At 40.1% G+C, this 21,890-nt stretch overlaps 1 protein-coding gene and 1 long non-coding RNA gene across 12 annotated transcripts in view; one reads left to right on the top strand and one right to left on the bottom strand.

Moving 5' to 3' along the window:
- Positions 1–21,890, top strand: part of LOC100644824 (max dimerization protein 1) — a 228,020-nt gene that overhangs the window by 605 nt on the left and 205,525 nt on the right. For 10 of the 11 annotated variants that reach the window (XM_012317194.3, XM_012317198.3, XM_012317196.3 and 7 more), the window contains exons 2-4: positions 1,159–2,012; positions 9,385–9,478; positions 10,746–10,775. In XM_012317194.3, the coding sequence (XP_012172584.1) occupies positions 1,958–2,012; positions 9,385–9,478; positions 10,746–10,775 (179 nt within the window). In that variant the 5' untranslated portion in view covers positions 1,159–1,957. Of the gene's footprint in view, positions 1–898; positions 1,061–1,158; positions 2,013–9,384; positions 9,479–10,745; positions 10,776–21,890 lie in introns of those variants that run through there. The other variant, XM_012317197.3, reaches the window with a different exon arrangement.
- On the bottom strand, positions 1,117–3,379 carry LOC125386375. The gene is made up of 2 exons (XR_007226446.1): positions 2,529–3,379; positions 1,117–2,425 (listed from the first exon to the last, which is right to left on the bottom strand). It is a non-coding gene; the product is annotated as an uncharacterized LOC125386375 (long non-coding RNA).

Here is a 21,890-nt window from a genome sequence, read left to right as displayed (position 1 = left end):
GGGAACCACACTTATTACGGATCACACATGTACACACGTATTTTCACTCGCATTACGTGCGTGTGCATAGGCATGTTTGTGCGGTGTAACGTGCATGTGTACTAAAAGTCGCTTGCAATCCAGTCGAGAACGGAATCAAGGGAGCGCCTTTCTACGTGCTCATCGTGAACGGAAAACCAGTACGAGCATTACCGTGATCGGTCGCGTATCATGCGAGTTTCTAGAAGATTTGCCTCTGTGTTTTGCGCGTGACAACGTACGTTTTCTCTGACGAGTAAATTGCGGTTTTATTGGCACACCGCTCGACATTGTTTGCGTGTGTGTACGTGTGTGTCCGTCTGCTACCGCAAACTGCGTATTGCGTGAGTTTCATGGGAATCGTTGACCTCACGACCAAGTTGACCGAGTTACGTGCGTGAATCAAGAAAAACGGCGATAGATTCGTCGTCCGGAACGAACGATATACTCTTTGCGAAAATTTTGTGGTCTTACATTTCATTTTGAAGTTCTCAAACGTGTTTTTTACTTTGTTTCGGTGACCACGATATATATACGAGTACATTGGCGTTATACGTTGGAAATATTGCAACATCTAGATCCATGCTCCCAGGCCACTTGGTGCATGGCTCCCAGTAAGATCTACGCGTTCAAGGTCGCTGCACAAAACAAGTAGCCGGCACGTAAAGTGGTCGCATGCACATGCACGCTGTGCACAGTACGCGATACTCGTTTCCTGACCAAAAATAATAGTTGGTCGAGCGCGCACAAGTCGAACCGGCCGCTGATCGAGGTCAGGTTCTTTCGCATTCGTTGGTTCGCTCGCTTGGTTGATCGGTCGCTCGAGTCCGCGATAAATTACCGGCGACACGCGTAATCTCGACCCTTTCGACTCGCCTAGTGACTGTACTATAGTGTGCTTCTTTCCAATTGTACCGTTCGCGCTTACTTGCTTGCTCGCGTGAGCTCTCTGTCTGTCTCTTCCGTCTTTGTCGCGTATTCGTAAAACACGATTTGTCGGTTCGCTCGCACGCGACTTCGCGTATGGAAGTGTGGAGCAGCGGTGCGTCGTATTCTCTTGCCTCGCGTATATCCTATTGGCCGTTGATTTTTCTTTTCTTTTCTTTTTTGTCATTTTCACGTGATTTGGTGTGATCGTAGTGAATGTTGTGAAACGAAGGTGAAGAAAGAAGAAGAGAACCGACGAAGTCAGGCAGAAAACATAAAGATAGGAAAAGGAGAATATTATACAAGCTGTACGGAGTTAAAGTGAAACGCCACTGAGTAGAAAAGGGGGAGAAAAGAAACGTATAGAACAAGGGAAAAGGAAACTAGCATTTTAAATAAAAAGGCAAGTGGAATTGGAAGTAAGATAGACAGACACGGACCAGATAGACTGAAAGTCGTCGAACGGTTGGTGCAAACAGGCTACAAAGGGAAACGTATATCGCGAAATAGTCGACGGAATATATACCGTGGTAGAGAGAGGAAAAAAAGACAGTTCTTGATGCGTATCGCGGTTGGAAAGGCCTGGCCATCGATTTGCCGTCCGCGAATCTAGTGCGCGTTTGAAATCGGGCTAGTCTCGGTAGTCACGCGCGCGCGCTTGTGTGTTACGTGCACCTAAGCGAACGCAGCCAGCGAGGCGCGCGGACGGACGAGAAAAGGAGGAAGAGGTGGCGGTCGTGGAAGAGGGGGAGGAGAAGGAGCGGCGGTTGAACAGGCGGGCGGAGAGAAAAGTTCGAGAAGCGACAACACCAGCGCCAGCCAACATCAACATCAACAACAACAACAGATCGGCCGCGCGGTGTATACGGGGCTGGTGCTCGTCGTGTGCGTCTCTAAACGGTTATTGCGTTGTGTGTCGCGCGCGCGGCGGTGATCATCGGTGTGTGTGCCGGGATTACAGGGAAAGAGGTAGTGAACCGAAGTCGCCAAAATTACGCCAAATCGGGGAAATATGAGCATTGCTGCCCTACTACAGGCCGCCGAGTATATTGAACGAAGAGAAAGAGGTGAGTACTGCTTTGCTGCCTAGACTACGCGTACATCTACGCATCTGTGTTCTTTTCCTTTCTTCTTCGCGAGCACCGAGCGCCGGCGAGTTTCATCGTGGTTGCGCCTGTGTGTCTCGTGCGTGTGTACCATGTCATTGGCACATGGCAACGAACGCGCGTGTACTTACCGTCGTTGGATCTCGGAACTCGACCTTTATTATTACGCCTATCTTCATCTCTGTTTTTTCGTTCGCGGCACTTTTTTTATCAATATCGCGATTATCCGATGGAATCGAAGCCCCGGCCACAAAATTTTTTCTTCAGTCCATGTTTATCTCTTTCGAATGTCTTCTAACTAGTTTTAACACATTCCATATCTGTTAATTTTACGTGATTTGCCATCCAAGCCATGTGTAAATTGCGTTTTGTAACTGTTACAAAAATTACATAATCGTGAGGAAATATGCCTAATATATAAAATATTCCAATATACTTCAATAATTGTGACCAGGAAATATTTTAGAATTGTCTTACTTGCTATAGTTAAAATATCATATTTGAGATGAAATGGAAGTTTCAGCGTGGGTCATCAGTCGTCGATAACTTACGCGGTACAGAATATATTAATCAAATTATGAATAGGTAGGTACAGATAAGCTTTCCGATATCGAACCGGACTCTGACGAGCTATATCAAGCCTAGATGTTTTCGTACTCCGTAGTCGTGAGTTTTGGAGCGCGTGACCTTCACCGGTGTACGCTCTTGTGATGCAACGTGCAGCGTACGCTGTAATCGTGTCGCGGTGCACGTTCGTTTTTCGGCCAACCGGCGGTAAACACTATCAGTAAATATATATGTATATATATGTAGATATGTAGATCTATAGATAGATTGTATGTAGATATACCCACGTATATATACGTGCCTTGTGTTTTTTTCACAGTGCACTATGTTTGATTGTCGTTGTGTCGTGTAGGTCGCGTCCGCAGTGTACGCGTATGCGTCAGAGTGCGCGGAGAAGCGGTAACGATGATCTCATTTTATCATTCCACTTATAATACCGCTGTGACGTATCCGATGCTACGTTTGCTCGCGCGTGTGTGCTGAATTCCCGTGATATCTCCTTCCTCCTCTTTACTCTTGCATTTCACTAACCCACTATTCATTTTATGAAATCTATCCTTTCCAGTTGATATTTTATTTTTCTAATTAAATATTCTACCTATTTTCATTTTTAGAAATGTGACACGTATGCATTGATTATAATTAAATTTGCAGTTAATTAAATCGATATTGTTCAATTTGTATATTTCACTCCTTTCTTTCTTCATGAAAACTAAGATCAGCAAAATATAAGTACGTTTTAAAAACGTGAAGAACGACCATTGATTGATTAAATTTGCAGTTAATTAAATCGGTCCAAAGATCCAAGATCGGAACAATATCTCATCGTTGCTTTTTCTGGAAATATTCGTCAGTTAATGTAGCTTTAATGGAGAGCGCGTTATCGACGCGAAATTATTAGACACATTTGCATAAATATGTACATATATCTTGTTGAGTACTCTGGTTGTCGATGATTCATAGGGTATACGTTTTTCTTCATAAACAAGCCTTGACTTAAGCATTTCGTTCGACTTTTTTTTCTCTTTTATCCGTTTCTTTTAAATTCTCCGGGTCATGTGACTCGCAAACGTAACCGATACTAATAGCCACTGCTGCCAACGTTACAAGCCTGTTTTCGCCAGGGCGAAAGCCATGTGTGACGTAAATAACCAAAATACACAGATCACAATAAACGGTTGTCGCCTTGCATTTTTCCGCGACGCTACGTTTCGCTTTCGAATAGTTGGTCGGGATTTACGGTGTCGTAATTCTTTCCTGTTTCTTTTAAGATCCGTGTGGTATGGAACGCGCGTGACGTACACAGATATACATATACATACACAACGAGCCATGTATAGTCACGTTCACACACGTTCGCGAACACCCCGAAAGAACGGCTTCTTTGTTTCTCTCTTCTCTCTCTGCCCCTGTTGCCGTGCATCGATCTCTCGTGGTTTAAGCTCGCATCACGCGAGCAAGAGAGGGACGTTTTCGTGTGCGCACTACGGCCGTTCACGAGTAGCAGCAGCACACCAGCAGTCGAGCCCCAGAAAGAGCTTTCGGTTTATTGGCCGCGCTCTCGTCAAGCGAGAGAGAAGAACAAGGGGGAATCACGTCGGATCGTCGATCGAGCATTAACTATTATTGCTCGAGGGTACGCGAGATAAGGCTGTTACGTTATTTTAATCGGTCTATTTGGCACGATTTCCCTGAAAAACGTTCGGGTACAATGCGACCGACCGAGAGTTATTGTCGTTACGCTTTGTCCGAAAGTAATTGCGCGCTCAAGGCCGCTTCCATGACCGCGAAATACGTACGTATACCTCATAAGTGACATCTGCCTTTCTATACGGGTCGTGACGTTGAAGATTACTCGATGTTTACTAAATAAGTCAGACTCTTAATACACGGTTTTCGTATTACAGGTCTGTATTTTATATTTTGCGCTTTACAGGAACGAAGGAGTTTTATAATATTCGAAACATACCAGAAAGAGTCAATAAAAGCTTCGTTCGATCATAACCTTCAATCTGCAAATCGAAACTTCACCTAAAGCATAATATTCGTGTAAATTGTAAATGAAGAACTAGAATTTTTTGAAGTAAACTTAAAGTTGCTTCATTTTCATACAATACAGGCTACATAAACCCTGTACTGGGTTCGCTGTCCATCTGCCTTGAGCGGTCGATTAATTTCGCACGGGTCTAGGTTTAGCGTAAGCCGCGTGGACCAGTCCATTCTTTCGAGACCTCGGCTTATTCCAAATATTCGACTATTCGGCGAGGTTGCGCTCGGAGCTGCCGTTAATCGGCTTCTGTGATTTCCGCGTATTCAACGAGCGTTAAACTAATATCGCGCTCGGTATTAATATATGTATTCCGCTGGCAGAGTTACGCCCTGCGTCAAACGAACGAATGGTAAATTAAATTGTTGCAGATTCGAGAGAGGAATTCCGCTCTCGTCCGCGGAGTACAGTTTGCGCTGAATCGCTCCGTTGACGATTCCAGCGACGTGGTTCCGATTCTTCTGTCGTTTCTATAAAAAGGAGAAGAAAGGAGACGAGATATTACAGATAAAGATGGAGGAAGTAGACGTCGCGAGAAAGATGAGGAGAAATAAAAGGATTGGATTGTGAGAGGATAGAGGTAGGAGGGGTGGAAGGGAGTGGAGAGTTGAGAGAAAGGAGTAGCAAAAGAGAGAAGAACGGGTTAACGAACGAATAAGATAAAGACCGAGAGGAGCGTAGCAGAGTGTAAATTTTTATTTCAACGTCGCATCGCCGATGGCTTTTTTCTCTTCCTCGTATGCACAGCCCCATTCTATCTATAGTCTGGGGACAATTGTTACGTTAGCTCCGACTCTGGTAAAAATTACATTACCATTCGAAGATATGAAAGAACATTTCTTAAACGTACCCAGCTCTTGCGAATAACACGTGGGTTTCATTTATGGAAGATTGAAACAACATCAATCACTTGGAAGGAATAACATTTAATAAATAATAGGACCGGGAAAGTCGAATATTTATAATAATAGTCGAATATTTTGCGTCGAGTTTCGACAATTATTTGTCACAGTCCTTTTTAGAAAAGATTTTTGCACACCATTCTATTTATTGTAGCATTTACGTACCAATAAATTTCGTATTAATTAATAGTACTTTCGTATGATTTCAAAGATTCGACATTGATATCGTTTAATGCGATAATTCTTGCTATTTCTTGATCTCGCAATTTTTACGATACTACCAAACTAAAATTTGATTAATCGCACATTTTGTATCTTAGAATGTTTGAGCGGGGCTATACATAGTATTTCTTGGCCGATTCCGTGGTTGAAACGTGGTTTAATAAAGGGACGAGCGGCCGTGTGAAATGTTCGTGACCGCTAACGATGCGCGATGTACACACGCCACAGCATCCAGGATATTCGGTCGTGCACTTTTACTCCCGCGTTTCCATGCCGTTAACACGCGCACCAAAGGGACAGAGAGACGTTTTGTTAATTCATTGCTCGATGTCGACTCTTGTATCGCCAGGGATCGAGCTTGGTCGAAATACCAGAGAACTATAGAATTCCCTCGACTCGCTGAGTTTTGCTTCTTCCCTTCCATGTTTAGTCGTGGTAAAACGGGCGAATTTCGCGGGTTTTGGATTCACTGGGTGAAGGATCGCTTTGGGTACAAGGTACTATACTACTAATATACTACAACGGACATGTATGCGGTGTGGAGTAAGGGGAGGTGGAATTTACGTCTGTAAAAGTTACCTTGAAAATGTACATAGATCGATGCAAGTAAAGGTGTACGGTGACTCACGAAAGTTTTTGAACACTCACCTTAAAAACCTCTTATGAGTTATTATGCGTGTTATACGAAACTTTTTGAAACTTCATTAGTCTTCGTTAGAAACTTTATTATCATGGTAATGTTGGTAAAATTTGAAACAAATTCAAAAGGCATTTACTACAAACGCATTATATTTTGTAGAGATGACGAATATATTGTATATCGAACGAATGTAGTCGTTTTTGAATATACGGATTGTAATATCTGCAAGAAATTTCTATTACGATCAATAAAAAATATAATAAATCAAATTCAATGGCAACTTGAACAGCTCCATGGACAGCTTTCAACAAGCATGCTAAGCCAAAACAGCAAACAAAACCCAAAGGGAAAAGAAAAGGAAAAATAAAAAAAAAAAAGAAAATAAAAAACAAAATCTCCTGCCATTCTTTCCGAGAAGCTTTGTTCAAAGGTTCCCACGCAAAATACCAGGATTGTAGTTTTGTTCGAATTTTTGGAAACGAGTGGCTGTTCAACCCTCTCTCTATGAATTGGCAAACTCGTTTCATAAGGTCCCTTTCTCTCTCTCTCTCTCTCTCTTTCTCTCTATGAACGCGCGTAACATGCTATTCAGCAGGCGAATTTCTCTTTTGCATGAGCCAGCCTTATGGTCATGGCATGCGAACGAGACGCTTTTCTTCTTTCACGAGGACAGATGGTCGATGTGTCGCGGGTGTAGCCGCGCGAGCGCGCGTTCTTTTTCACCAGGCTGCCATTAAGGCTGTTGTACGATGATGATGATGAGGATCGGACCCAGAGACACGGCAAGAGGAGGCCTTTATAATTTACACCAGTCGTTATGGTGACTACACATCTCTAGCGATGGGATCAAGCATATTGTAAGAATCTAACTTTGAAGGAGTCAAACAGACTTTTAAGTAGATTCAGACTCGGACGGGCTCGAATATCGAGAAATGACACCTCCGAGTAGAATTTTAATTTCTTGTGACTTATCTGCTTGCGAAAGACGACCATCGTAATTATTATAATATCGATAAACAAATGAAATAACATTCACGAAACATAGATTGGTAACTTCCAAATACGTAACTTCCAAATTACAAGACATTAGAAGCTTTGTCTCCTGTAAAAATATGTCAAATCTTTATTTACAATGTTGAATTTTACGAAATTTTATGTATTCAACTATCTAACTCCATTCTATTCTAATTCGATCTTGAGTAACACTTAAATTCCACATGTGTTTGTTATGGAATTCGAAACAAACTTGTATTATGCCAATACTTTATAAATATAGAATCATGAAAGATACGAGTACCAATCGAATGTCACCAAATGAAACTTTTCTATTAGAATTGGCTTGAATCCGCGAGTAAATATCGAACTTGATCCCATCGCTAGTCGTTACAGTCGTTTCGTCGAGTTTTTGCACATCGTGTCCTTACCTCGCTGTCCTCTTGCTGTCTGACTGTCCCCTTACATAATATCAATTTCTCGACCCGATGAGACCTGTTTGTGCTTAGCTCCCGCCATCCTGAGCGCAATTTTCGTGATAAATTACAGTGCTGGCTATTTTTGAAACGTTGTTTTGTCGCGCGACGAACAAATTTTCTAGAGAGGAATGTTAAAGAACCACCGGGCATGTGAAGTGTCGTGTACGCTTTGTCCGAGTGTTCTGGCGTTGATTTCACTTTTCTCAACAGACAGCTTTTTACATTCCTCCTACATGTTGAGAATACTTTAAGTTACTGAAAAAATACTGATTTTTGAGAAAGTTTCTTAGATTTATGAATGGTGTATCGTAAAGTGCTTTAAAAAGTGGGCCTTCGTTCTTCTTGGCTCTATAGGTTGTAGAGTGGTTCTCGAAGGATTTTAGAAATTTATTTTTATAGAGTTTATACGTAGTTTCTTTTTAAGTGTGTTTCCTACGTGCTTATCCTTTTTCAACGAATTTCTGGACCAAACATTTCGTTCCTTTTCGTACGTCACATCACTTCTTTCTTCTAAAAGTCTCAAAAAAACAAGATAAAATAGAAACTTTCTATTTTGCTGGGTGCGAGATGCATCCATCGTAAGTTAATTATCGAATATAAAAAATAATTATCGAACTTTGCATTCTCCGTTATTTGAAACGATCGGAATAATTTTTAAGACATTGCAATATTTCACACGTTTATCTCAAACAATCAGCAATTCTCTTATCTTTTAAAACGCCAGGAAAACACATATAAAAAATTGTCACTCGCACCAGGATTTCCCAATCCCCAAGACCAGAAATCTTTGTGATTAGTTTACACAGCGGTAGAAATAATTTTTAAAACACTCCGATATCTCACACCTCTCTCTCTCTCTCTCTTTCTCTCTCTTTCTCACATTGCCTATAGCGCCGAAAAAGCATGAAAAATTCCCATTTACGATACTACTTTTAATGCCCAAGATCCTTCACCTCTTCACCTATAAACAATCTCCATCGGCCGATTCCTTTGCTCTAAGTCTCCATCGAGGCGAATGGTAACCAGCGATAGCTCGTAAATCGGCTGGTGGCCGGTTCGACGATCGCTCTCGTTCTCGCATTGTTACATTTTCGAATTTATTCGAGGTCAACGGCGTGCGACGTTCGGCGAGACTGGTTCCCTGGAACACGCGGTGTGCGTTAACTGAAATCGTAACATAAATTCCGCGCTTTTCGAACGCTCCGCGTCTCCAGTCCGGTTTCACTCTCTCTCTTTCTCTCGCTTTATAGGTGGAGCAAGAATCGCTCCGTGTCCAGGTGAAGCTTTAATGCCGCAGTAAGTTATGTTGGAAAGAGGGAACGTGACTTTATTCCGGCACGGCCGTGTGTCCGTGCGCTTTAACGAGTCGTGTTTGCTGCGAGCGAGCGCGCGCTTTTTTCCTATGGCCGCGCGGTATCTTTTGGAATTCGCGCGATGCGAACGGATCGGCAGAACTCACCGACCGATTGGTTTGTCATTGCAGAAGCTGAACATGGCTACGCTTCGACGATGCCGATGCCCGATGATATGCGGACGGTCACAAAAAGGCCAAAGACGAAAAAATCCCAAGGCAGCAGGTTGGTATCCTCGCGAACACGTCAACGACGTAGCTTTTCAGTTTTTACTCGTTTCTCAGTCCAGCTTGATGTATCTGATGTTTCTTTTTTATTTTTACTCTCTGCTCTTTTTCTTGTTTTCCCTCTCGGGAGGAAGCGATCTGATTTCGTTGTACGGAATAATGGTAGTCTTCATTCCGTGATTACTAGACTGCGGATTTTTATGTATTTATGGCAAATATAAACGTGCGAAAATGCAAAGTATAGCGCTCGTTACAATGTTTAATAATTTAGAGCAATTTTCTATCCATTTGCTTAAATTCGTGAAGATACGAATTTGCACGAGTATTCACAGTCTAGTGACCACTTGATTGTTAAGAAATTTTTACGAGTTTGAAAGTAGGTCTGATAATTTTAGAAAATTTTGTAAATTCTGAAAACCTGTAAGCGTGCAGAAATTTATTGTTCAATATAGTCCACAGTATTTCAAGTGGTATACAAAATATCGTTTGTTTTTTTCCAAGAATGAGTTCAACGATTTATCATGCAAGGTTAATCGGGCAAAATCGTAACACAACATCGCTGAAAATATATCTTATCAGTACGTTGGAGGCCGCTACATTTGTTCCGAATGGCGTTGATACAGAACGTGTTTTAAAGCGGTTTCATCCTACGTTTGAATCTTAAATGATCGCGCGATTAGGCCATTCAACTCGTTTGAAGAGTGCTCGTCGATCAAAAACACAATCGAAATAATAACATATAATAAGATTTGAGCTATTAGAACGCTGAACCTTGAATTTTAAACATATGCGAATTTTCAAATTTTCAAACATCAAATCCTTGAAATTTTAATGTTATTGAAAATATAGAAATTATATTCCTTTCGTCTTCTTTTTGTAGAATTTTATTTACATTAATTTCTTTCAAGAATCAAATCATTATCGTATAAATATCGCTTACACTATCGTATTAATTGTTATATTCACGAAGCAGTCGTCTTTCTCTCTTTTCCTTGCTTTACTACGTATTTAGTTATTTGGTCATATAAATTGTTAATATTCGACAGAATGAAATTGCTCTGAAAATATCCATATTATGTTTAGCTTACTAGAAAATGTAATGTCCACGCATAATGGAACGTTTACCTCGTGGAAAATGTAAAATTTTGTTGGTACTTGAAACGCCGACGTTTTCCCTTCCTTCTTTCTTTTTTTTTTTCTTACTATCGCAAAGCAAACGATTTCACCGCTTTGAAGTCTAACAAGAACGTTCTTTTCCGTTGCAGGACAACTCATAACGAGCTCGAGAAAAATAGGTGAGTACTTCATTTATCTCATTAACTTAATCCTATTCCAACCTCTCGTTTTGTTTTGCTCGTATAATGAGAGAGCATAGCCTACCAAGACTGGGCAAACTCGCCACTATTCACCAAGAAGAAACGAAAAAAAGTAGGTCTTTTACGTCCTATTTAATGCAATCTCTTCGTCTAATTCGATAGGTCCGGTTCAAAGAGATTTCAATTTTTAAAGCATCTTATATGCCATGTTCGTTGATCTCTAAATCGTCAATTCTTGCGACAACGACTCTAGTTAATTTTATACGTAATTTTCAAGTATCGAAACAATGGCATAAAATTCCATCCATAGTGTTAATACCAAATTAAAAGGAAGTAGTCACTGATTTAAGATTAATCCATTAGTCTTCGTACAGTCTGCATTCGAAGATCGTAAGAGATAATTTATTTAAATTTCGTATCGTCGATTCTAATCCCCGAAAGGGAATTACGGGAATTAATATAACAATATCTTTGTTCATCGTGACGTCAGGAGAAAAAAAAAGAAAAGAATTATCGGAGGACGGTGATGAGAGGAGGGTGAACAGTTGGCGATCCCACGACAAATGATCGTCCCTGGTCGTGTGTTAAATTGAAAGCAATTTACTGTTATCTCGCGTCGTTGTTCGCGACGTACAAAGGGCTGGGTCTGTTAATTAACATGCGTGATACGTGCGATTAGATGCGACCCTTTTATATACAGCGGGTCAGGAAAGTTCGAAATGGAGCGGAACAATGGCCGACGAGACGCTTAGTGGAACAGGTTTCCAAGGGTGCTGCTTGCACTAACCCCGATTGTCGACGTGATTTATAAGTCGCGGACCCGTTCTCTTGCTCTTGCTCCTCGTTCTTGCGCCTCTCCTGCGGAATGTATGAAAGCGAAACAGTTCGCTAGATCGTCAGCTCGAAGAGTCAGTGGAACTTTTGATTTGTCACTCTCTCATTGACGAGGGTGGTTAGGTAAGAGCATCATAGCGGTTGAACAAATTGTTAGAATTGACTCAATCTCCGTAGTCTACGGCAGCGATTTTCAATCTGTTTCGCTTCATGGCACGCATAAACGAGGTAATTACTAATATTCTGGGGCGCAAAAGGTATATTATATTTGGTTCAAGACAAGACGTTCACACCGGACGGCTGCTGTTACTTTTATTTGATAATTCGAGGTAAATGAGATTAGTGCTGCTGACTATGTAATCGGGTATCGCACGTTTTAACGCTAGGACCCTATCAAACTTGTCAAAATGACGGATTACAAATTTTCTTTTTCTATAATTACTAAAAGTACGCAGGTATTTTCATGAAAATGAATATTGGTTTTTAGCTAGACAAAGACTCGATTATATCGATCTATTTGTTTTAACTAATATCTGTTCAATTACACTGATTTATACGTGTAGAACATTTAGGTACGGTGGCAAAGACCGGTAATTGTAGCGTTAGAAGCTGTTGCGGCACACCGCATCGATTGAAAATCACAGGTCTAACAGTTAAATCTCAACTGTAAACCAGCGAGATGGATACATTGGGTTGTAACGTAAGTAAGTTCGGTTAAACTCAATACATATTTTTCTTTATTTGACCGAACTTATTTATGTTACAACCGAGTAAAAGACTCGTCGACGATCTCTTCTATAAATAAACTGCGTAAAACATCCTACGATTTATCCATCGATCGTAGTCCAAAAATCTTGTCAAATCGACGAATTGATTTTTCCACAAGACACAGAGAGTTGGACCATTCGGACGAGTTCGAAGCTCTTGAGGCGACGCGTGTTTCGTCACCGTGGTGGCAGGGCTGACGGAAGGGCGGAGGGGCGGAAATGTGCATAAACGTAAAAAAACCGAGGGCTTTGTTATTCGCTTGTACACCTTTTTGCCACACGCCAGGAACAGCCAAAGAACTCGGTACACACGGTGTACCGCGTGTACCCGGGCACACACGGGGCGCGCACAACCCGGAGACACAAATGCTAGGGGATGATGGCATATATGCTATATATGGTGGGAAAAAGGAAGACAGAAGTGCAGACAGAGATAGCCAGAGGGAGAGAAAGAATTGTGGGGAGAGAGGCTATCGATTTTTTTTGTCCCCAAGCGACGAAAGCACCACAGGAGGGTGAAGGGGATAGGTGGTGCGTGGCACAGAAACGGACAATGTAAAAGCCCACACCGCCAACCACCCCGTTACACCACGTAGTTACGTTACATAACGCAACGCAGCCACGAGACATTCATGGAATCCGTGGCACACGAAGCTTTTGGTCTTCCAGCATCGTTTGATCCACTGGCTCCGTTATTCTTGAATCGTGTCGAGCGAAATACGGTTTTCGTATTCATGATATTAACCCTCAGATGCATCAGTTTTCCACGTGAATTGGAATATTTTAAATTTGTCTGGAATATTTTAAGTTAGAGTAGCTCGCCAAAGTATTGCTATACTCGTCGATAATTTTGACGAACATATTACGTGTGCTGTATGAAACATTTCGATATTTCAGTGGCATTGTAATAACATCCAACTCGTATCAGTATTATATTCTAAAAATCGTATTCGTTAAACATCGTATTCGTCACGTTTTGGACAATTTTGAAAATACAGAAGTTTCAAGATGTTTATCGCAAGTGTGTGTTTTGCAGAGATCACAAGAGTATTTAAATATCTGGTCGTTCACGATATTAATAATTCTCAATGTTCAGCGGGATCACCCCCTTAGTTCGCAATAATTTTGTTCGCAATAAATATCTTGTAACTTGTATTTATATCTTCAGGTTGCAATAAAATGTTGTTAATATAATTAGGACAGTCCCGCCTTACGATAGTCATGAAATTTGTCTTTGAAATTTGAAGATGTTTTAAATAACACGCACACGTAAAAGTTTCTTACGATAAGTGTACGACGAATACTCTTGCGAGACACTGTACGTGCCGTAAAATCATAAACGTATAATCTTAATCTCGCGCTTTTGCACTTTTCTACTTTCTTTCGTTTGAAGATAGTGGCCGTCAAAGAGGTGCTTGGAGATCGAGAGAAAAAATCTAATATTCGCGCGCTGCTATAAACTCGTAAGTCGATTCGATTCGAATTAAGGTAATTATAAGGTTGGCCAGAGTGAAGTTTATTACAGACAGTTACCATAGAATCTTAGAGCGAATATAATATCTGAATCGTGACTTTTATTCTACGAAATGCGCTATGCTACTTTGGTTCGCCGTGTCCGAATTTGAATAATTTTACTTGGGATTCATCAAATCCCACGGCGTTTGAATTAACATGACAGAATTCCAAAGTAATTTTCACCGAGGATACCAGCGGTAAAAACTTCCTTGAAATTTATATTACATTTACTCTTGAAGAGTCGCGGGAATGATAGAACCGTATGTAACGAGAAACTTCGTAATTGTTATATCTCTTTTACTTCTAATTCGATTCGATACGTACGCTCATTAATTTTTTCACCCTCGGATAGTAGCTTCCAAGGAAATATTCGAAATTATACAACTTTCGTGCCAGACATTCTTTTAATAAAAGTAGCATTACTTGTAGAGAGATCGAGGCGATTCAGCGCTCCGTTACGTACAATATAATTATCTCGCGACTTGTAATATTTCGTGCCAAACCTATGCGAGTTAATAGTTTCAAAAGATTTAAGATCTTTTCGGTCGATCGATATTAATATGTATTTCATTGGTCGATATAAAAAATTGGATTGCAAGGAGATCCTGGCGCTTCACGGAATTACGATGCAAAAACAGGTCGGATAATCATACCCTAGAAAACTGATTCGCATTCACCGCGGCTCTTGATTTACGTTTCTTTAAATCTCAAATAGAAGCAGTCTTTATACTCGATAGAATTACAAGCAAAATGGGTCGAATAATCACGCTCTGGAAAACTGATCCGCATTCACTGCGACTCTCGATACGCGACCGTGTCGCGAGCTATGAAATATTCGACGGCTCCTACTCTCTTCGATTCTCTGTTAACCACAACTACGATCCATTTCGATCAGAGATAACGGTTCCGTTCCGCGATCCACGACGTTTCAAGAACCAGATTAATACCGTTTCGAGAATTACAGATTTCATTCCGTTATCGATCACGTTCGTTTCTCCTTCTAAATACCTCGAAATGTAATAAAAGTAGGATCGGTAATCTATCAAATTATTTTTTATTAAAAGAAAAATAATAAATGAAAACGTAAACAGGTCTCAAATTATATGTATATTGCTTTCCTCGTTGTCCGGTAATCAAAAATTATATAAAAATAACAAAGATCGAGGAGTAAGGTACATAAATTATATATATGACGCTTAACGTGTTCGCTAAAACAGTTCATAAACGCTATCTGCTGTGTTACCAGAGACAATGGTTTCGTTTTTCGTTTCAAAAAGCCTGTTTCCAAAGCGTGTCTCGAAAGCATGCTCGGTATTACCGTACGTGTATGCACGGTAATTTCGAATCGCAATAGTATGTCATCAGAAACACGAACAGAGGGTCTTACCGAGGGTGCATGCAGAGTGACCGAGCGTCGCGGTTCACGCATGGTTTCAGGACTGCGCCAGAACGTATAATGACAGGAATTTTAATTAATTGCTATAATAACTACGCGCCGTGTCCACCACGCGGACAGTGAATTTGCATTTGTTTTCGCCAACGGATCGCGAACGATTCTCTCGTTGCTTTGCGGCGATCTGTCGGCCGGAAGTAGCCGAGAGCTGGAACGAAATGGAAATTTTCCGACGATCCTCCAACGATAAACGATGCTCTCGCGATACCTCTTCAACCTCTACTCTATTCGCTCTTAATACACCGTTGATTTATCGCTTGATTCTCGCGTCAGTAAATTTATTGCAATGCGATATTCGTTTACAGTGATCGATCAGTTTTTTAAAATTACGCCTTTAATATTACGAGTGTAATAGTAATAATAGTTCGAAAGAGCGAAACTTCGATCTTTACGGGAAATATTTTGTCGATATAATTTTAATAAAAATTCAACTTTGTACTCTACGCATTTTCCGAGTCTGATATCTTTTAATTGATATTTCCACGATAATCTGTAATAATGTCTAAGGTAAAAAGAAGTTCGTAATTTAATAATCCCTTTGACGATATCGAGAGATATCGGTTAGATAAATCGCGATAATTTGTACGATCGCTTGGAAGCGAAGATCGAAGTTCGAGTACCGAGAACGAGTTCTCCATGCAGATATCTCGTTAAGCCAAGACTCGCTTCCGGTAGGAAAGGTTGATACGGAATCGCAACACGATGTCTGCATGTTAACGAAACGATATGAACGGGAATTGTTTGTCGTGTATCAGTCGAATGAAATTTAAGTAGCTTTATTTTCTCGTTTCTTGAGCGGTGCACCGTGTATATTCGCGTCTTGTGTTCCTCCTGTAGCAGGAATCTCTTAAATACGGTAGAGGAACCCGGTTCCTAGATTTAATAGGAGCTTTTTATATCACGGTTGAAAACTTCAAGTTCAAGAGGAAATTCTGCAGCGTAGTTCAAACAGCCAAGAATTCGATTTATATTTTATACGTGTCCTCGTTAATATATATAGTTGAGAGTTCATAATGATGTTTTTGATTAAAATTTTGTTACTTATAATCAGTAGATAGATTTAAAGTCATTTTCTTTATCTGCTCCATCGCGAATATTGCTAATGCATCCAATGCTCTTTTTACTTGTACAATTTATGAAATAATTATTTTCCGGTATTTTGCTACTATTTTGGTAGTTGAATTATATATTTAATTAAAATACATGATTCTAGATATGTAAGATGTAACTGCGTATTCCAAGCCATATCTTAAACAACCGAATAAAATCTAACGATAGAATTTTCCGACCGAGCCAAATATATTCCACGTAGTATAGAGAAGAGAAAGGGAAGTAAACAGATAAATAATATGACCGAACATATAACATCGAAAATCTCTGGGAAAAGACCATTATTATCAAAAGCATCATCGTTATCGACGTATTTCGTTTCCTAACGATTTATAATCCTACACAACAGTCCGTTGGAGAGTACGCTTTTCAAGATCGACTATCACGCGTGCGCGCGCGAATTCGCTTCGGCCCGCAGATGTTAATTTCCCAACTGTTGCTATTTACGACGACGCTGAAACCATTTGGACGAGCGTCCGGAACGCAATTCGGAAATGGTGAAATTTTAATGACGCCTATCCACGGGACGAATCGATATAGCCAAGATGTGGCGGCGCGCGAAAAGCTGCTCGATTTAAATGCGGTAGAGATACAAAGAGTTCAGTAACTAAATCAATATTAAGTAATTCTAAAATTAATTATAGTAAATTTATAACGGAATCTCTATCATTTAATAAGACGTTGATTAAGGAGAAATATCGGATATTCGTCAGTAAAATAATTTTCGCTATTTTTATTAAATCTCGTATCTACGAAAAACGAGCAAGAAACGTTGTATCTTGGTTGATATGTTCAACTCTGTCCATCTCTCATTCGTAGCATTTATTTCGATCTTTAAAAAACTTATCAAAAATATATAGGCGAATGATTAAGTATTCCAAAAAGCTGTAAAAAATGTGCGAAGGAACTCTTTATCGGGAAGAGTTTTTAGAACACAAAGGAGAAATTTTTCGAGCGAATATCGGGAAAGTCTAATCGTAGTTGAAGCTTTCTTAATTTTCGCTACGAATTTTCCGAACAGCCTGATACGATTCAACGATATAAATCGTGGATTATCGTTGGAAGATTTAGAAATCGTTTTGGCCGTACTCGTAGCGTGTAGTTCTTTAGAAATCTCGTCAAGAATGATTAATCAAGTGCAACTTGTGCAATTGGCAATGTGTTTTTAATTGGTTAAGTCGGAACACGACGTGCAGAGCAATTACACGGTCGTTTGGCTGAATATTTTTATTCTTTGATGAAACGATCGACGTTCCGAAAGATACGAATTTATATGGTTGAATACTTATGAGTTGGAACTTGATTACTATAATTAACAGCTGTTTAATGATCGTTAAATAGATTAACAATTTTTTATTTATAATAGTACACGTTCCATTTAATTATTAAATTCACAATCATCGGTTTCTAGAAACTGGGTAAGGTTGATTTACTCCGTTTAAATATTTTTGTTAGGGAATAGCGAAAAAAAAAAAAAAAAATAAGAGAACGGTTGGCTCGACGGAAAGTCGGCAACTTCAGCTAGTTCTAATTAAAAGTTTCACGTACTCTTAACATCGTGAATACATTCCAACGTCATTTCAATATCAAACTGGATGAAATTTTATTCCAATAGTAACAGAGAAACTAATTTATACTCAAACATTTGTTCGTTCTATTATGTAACATACGTAGGTAGCTACCCAACAACGTTCTTCAAGATGAATTTTATTTTGTTATTTAACACGATGAAAGTAAACGTACAAAATTCATCTATAGAGTCATTTATTTGTTAAACCTAAAAGTATCCCATACTTTTAATACAGCGATCAGTTTTTCGACATTTTTAACTTATGTAAGTCACTGTTATAAATACTACACTCCGGAAATATTATCAGAAATCTACTTCGATAAATACTTGATTTAAATTAACGGATCTTCCGCAAATTACCTTAAATTATTGGCAAATTATCGCTACTGATTACATTATGCACGCGAGGCAAGTTCTGGAAGAGAATAAAGATTCTAAATACTACACACACTTATATAATCTATTAAACAATGGTCGACTTGTGTGTGAAAATGCTACTGGAGAACTTGTCGACAAGCAGGTGTTATTCCATCGTATAATCGAGAATATACGAGGAAGCAACTAAAATAGATACATACGAGCATTTTTACCAGCGATCCCAGTTAATCTTACGCGTCTGTGATTTCCATAAGCGTCGAAATATTCGAATCTCTCTAAACTACCTATCAACTATCTTGTTGGTGGATTACCTGTCGTGGACGACGCCTATTCCTTGGTCAGTCAGTGGTCATTAGTGACTCATCCTCCAAAATTGTTTCCGTCTACTATTCGACCGTGGACTGCCTTTCTGTACTAATTACATTCTTAGACTGATAGATATTTTCGTGTAATATATTTCATCGTGACGGAGTTTTGGGACTCGTTGTTAAAAAACGTTTTTTAAGTAGATGGCGGATTTTTATGTACACATTTTTTCCAATACTTATTTCTTGAAACTTCTATTTAATTAGCTGTGTCGCTCGGGCGATCAAGCACGCAAGCTTCGAGCAATTTAACAACCTCGTTGCACCGCGAAGGTCGGTGCTCGGAAATCACAGCGAAGTCGATTGGTTTGCGAAACCGCGCGGATCATCGCGCTATTCTAAGGACGTGCAGCGTTATGTTTTCTTTTCATGTGCGATTGATTTCGCCTGTATGCCGAGGACACCGTGAAAGTGGGCCGTCACAGGTGCATATGTATGCAATACGCGCGGCAATCGTGCAAACGTCGAGGACGATGACACGTTGTCCTAAATCCGCTGCGCTGCAACGCGTCTAAAATAAATCCGCGGTCGAACTTTCCACGGGAACCCGGTGATTTATTAATCGGCCGTTCCCATGGACGTTCTCGATCTCTGCGGCTTCTGATCAACCAAAATAAGCGACCATGTCTGTTTTCGGATATCTGGACCTTGCTTCGTCGTTATGGTCGTCTTTACCTTGAACCACTACCATCTTCGATCGATAATCGGTCGTCTAGTATTGCGAGAGTCATCTTCGAACGTGATTATGCAGCTTGAATTTTGATACGATTTTCGTTGATCGTAAAATAAAGATAGAGAGCGAATTGGCTCTGGTCGAAAGAATATCGGACAATAGATCGATTTGAATAGTACGTTGTTTGCGCTATGGTTGAGTTTGTATAAATACAGCACAGTACGCGGTACTACATATAACGCGAAACCCTATGTACCTAATCGAAGACCGCATTGTTCACGCAATGACCACGCATCGAAAGGAACAACGGTTGTTAATAAATTTAATGTCTACCTGCTGCGTCGACACGGTGGTTGCATAACGATAAACAGTCACTAACGTTCGTAATTGTAGCTAACCGACACCTAATACTGGCTTATTACCCGTCCGACACAGAAGGATCCTCGTTATCGGTGCATTTCGGTCGTTGATTCACGTGTGTTCCTTTATTACCGCTTCAATCCGTCATTCCCTATCGCGAATATAGCGATTTTATTCTTAAATCACGTAATTTCGCAATTTAAAGTTTATGGCATGCGGAGATTAAAATCGATAGACAATTTACAAGAAGTAAAATTTTATTTTCTGCCCTCGGTATGGATCGAAAAATTCATAAAATTTCCAACTTATCAACGAGTGAAGCAAATTTGCGTCAACGTTCAAGAAACTTTGTAAACGATAAAAAATTACAAAAAAAAAAAAAAAGGAAGAAAAGTTTAAAAAGCAAAAAGAACATAGAAAGGGAAAGTATCGATCGAAGTCGATCAGCAAAATCGACGATGGTACTACGTAAAGTACAGTGGAGTACAGGAAGATTGAAAGACGTCATTGTCGCGAAGTCTTCTTAACGAAATTACGTATAAACGAATGAACGATCGTAACGATGAAAACGACGACGATCGTTCCACCTGGTATATTCTTTCGAGATTCGCCGAAAACGAACGTTTAAATTTTCGATGACGAAGGAAAACGATATTCCGGCGAACGCTGAAAGCTTGAAAAAATAGCAGCGCCGGCGAAAATTAAGCCACGAACCGTCCCGCGGGGAACACGGGACGATTCCTGAGCAATTTGAAATGCATTGAATTTTTAAGCGACGCCCTTTGTGCCGTGGTAGCGCGTTAGAAGCAACTTCCGGTTAGGCTCGGCCCATCGACCGCGACGTAATTTCTCGTCGTTGAAAAAGAAAGCCTGCCTGTCAAAGATAATAGTCGTTAGGTCGAAACACGATTATTCCTGGCGCTACGTCTTCCTGTGTGTATGTACATTTTAATCAACCGTCGAAAAGTTGCACCATCTTGCCGGGCGATTCGTTTGAATTGATATCGAAGAAGTGGAAGATTTATCGGGCGGAAACCTTTGCTCCGTGCATCGTGAACACCGATAGAGGAAATTATCGAAGTTCCTTCGCTTATTCGCTCTTAAGACCGGGCTAAAGCGATTTTTCTTTATTCGTTTTTTAACGAAGCAGGAAGAAAGTCCGCCTTAAATGGAATTAGTCGCACCGAAGCGGACCAACTAGCGCGCAAACGAAATAGTTTCCGAGCTTTCGAACACTCGTTCGTTGAAATTGAACACGGAGGTCCGACGTTATTGATTTAATTCGAGAAGTTTGTATATTTGGAGGTTTCAGCGTATGGAGATTTTGAAAGTCGAGAATCGAAATTTTGGAAATTTGACGATTCGAAAGCGGACAAGTTTGGAAATTCGAAACCTTAAATATCGAAGAAGTATGAAACTCTAATAGCTTCATTTAGTAGCTCTGAATAAACTCTGAAAATTAGAAAATATTTAATCTCGAGAAACCCGAATTTATGCCAGTCACGATAACGCGATTCGATTCAGAGGTTTTTGTTACAGCTAATTTCGCCTGTCTCGATGGAAAATGTGACCGATGGAAAAATTAGAAAAGCCTTTTGTTTTTAAAGTGGCTACCTTTTATGTATGTATACCGGTTACTGGACCAAGTTTGCTCATGTTTCTTTCATCGTAGCAGCGGATTTAATTGAATAAACCGCTGTAAACTATGAAGTGCCGCGATAACATACCCGAACGAACAAAGAAAGCGATAATTCATCGCAACACGCTAATTGCCATTGGAACAACTATCATATATATTGAGCTCGCGGTGCTTTATTATATCGTTAGCGTAATTACGATACTTGGAAAATTTGCAGCGGTGTTTTGGTCTAGTACCTTGTGTTTAATTTCGCGATAACTTCGCATTGCGTTTATAGATTCAACAGTTTTCCACTGTACGATTAATCTTTCTTTCATACCTCCGTTTAAGTGGCGAAAAAAAACTAATAAATTACTTCATAAATAAAGGTGTACGTTATTAGTGATATCTGTAACGTCTATTTACAACCTTCGCGACGTTCGAAATCGGG

This window comes from Bombus terrestris, chromosome 15 (genome assembly GCF_910591885.1).
Source record: "Bombus terrestris chromosome 15, iyBomTerr1.2, whole genome shotgun sequence".
NCBI classification, from domain to species: domain Eukaryota; kingdom Metazoa; phylum Arthropoda; class Insecta; order Hymenoptera; family Apidae; genus Bombus; species Bombus terrestris.
The sequence above is the reverse complement of the archived record's forward strand: the minus strand, read 5'-3'. Positions and strand labels throughout refer to the sequence as shown.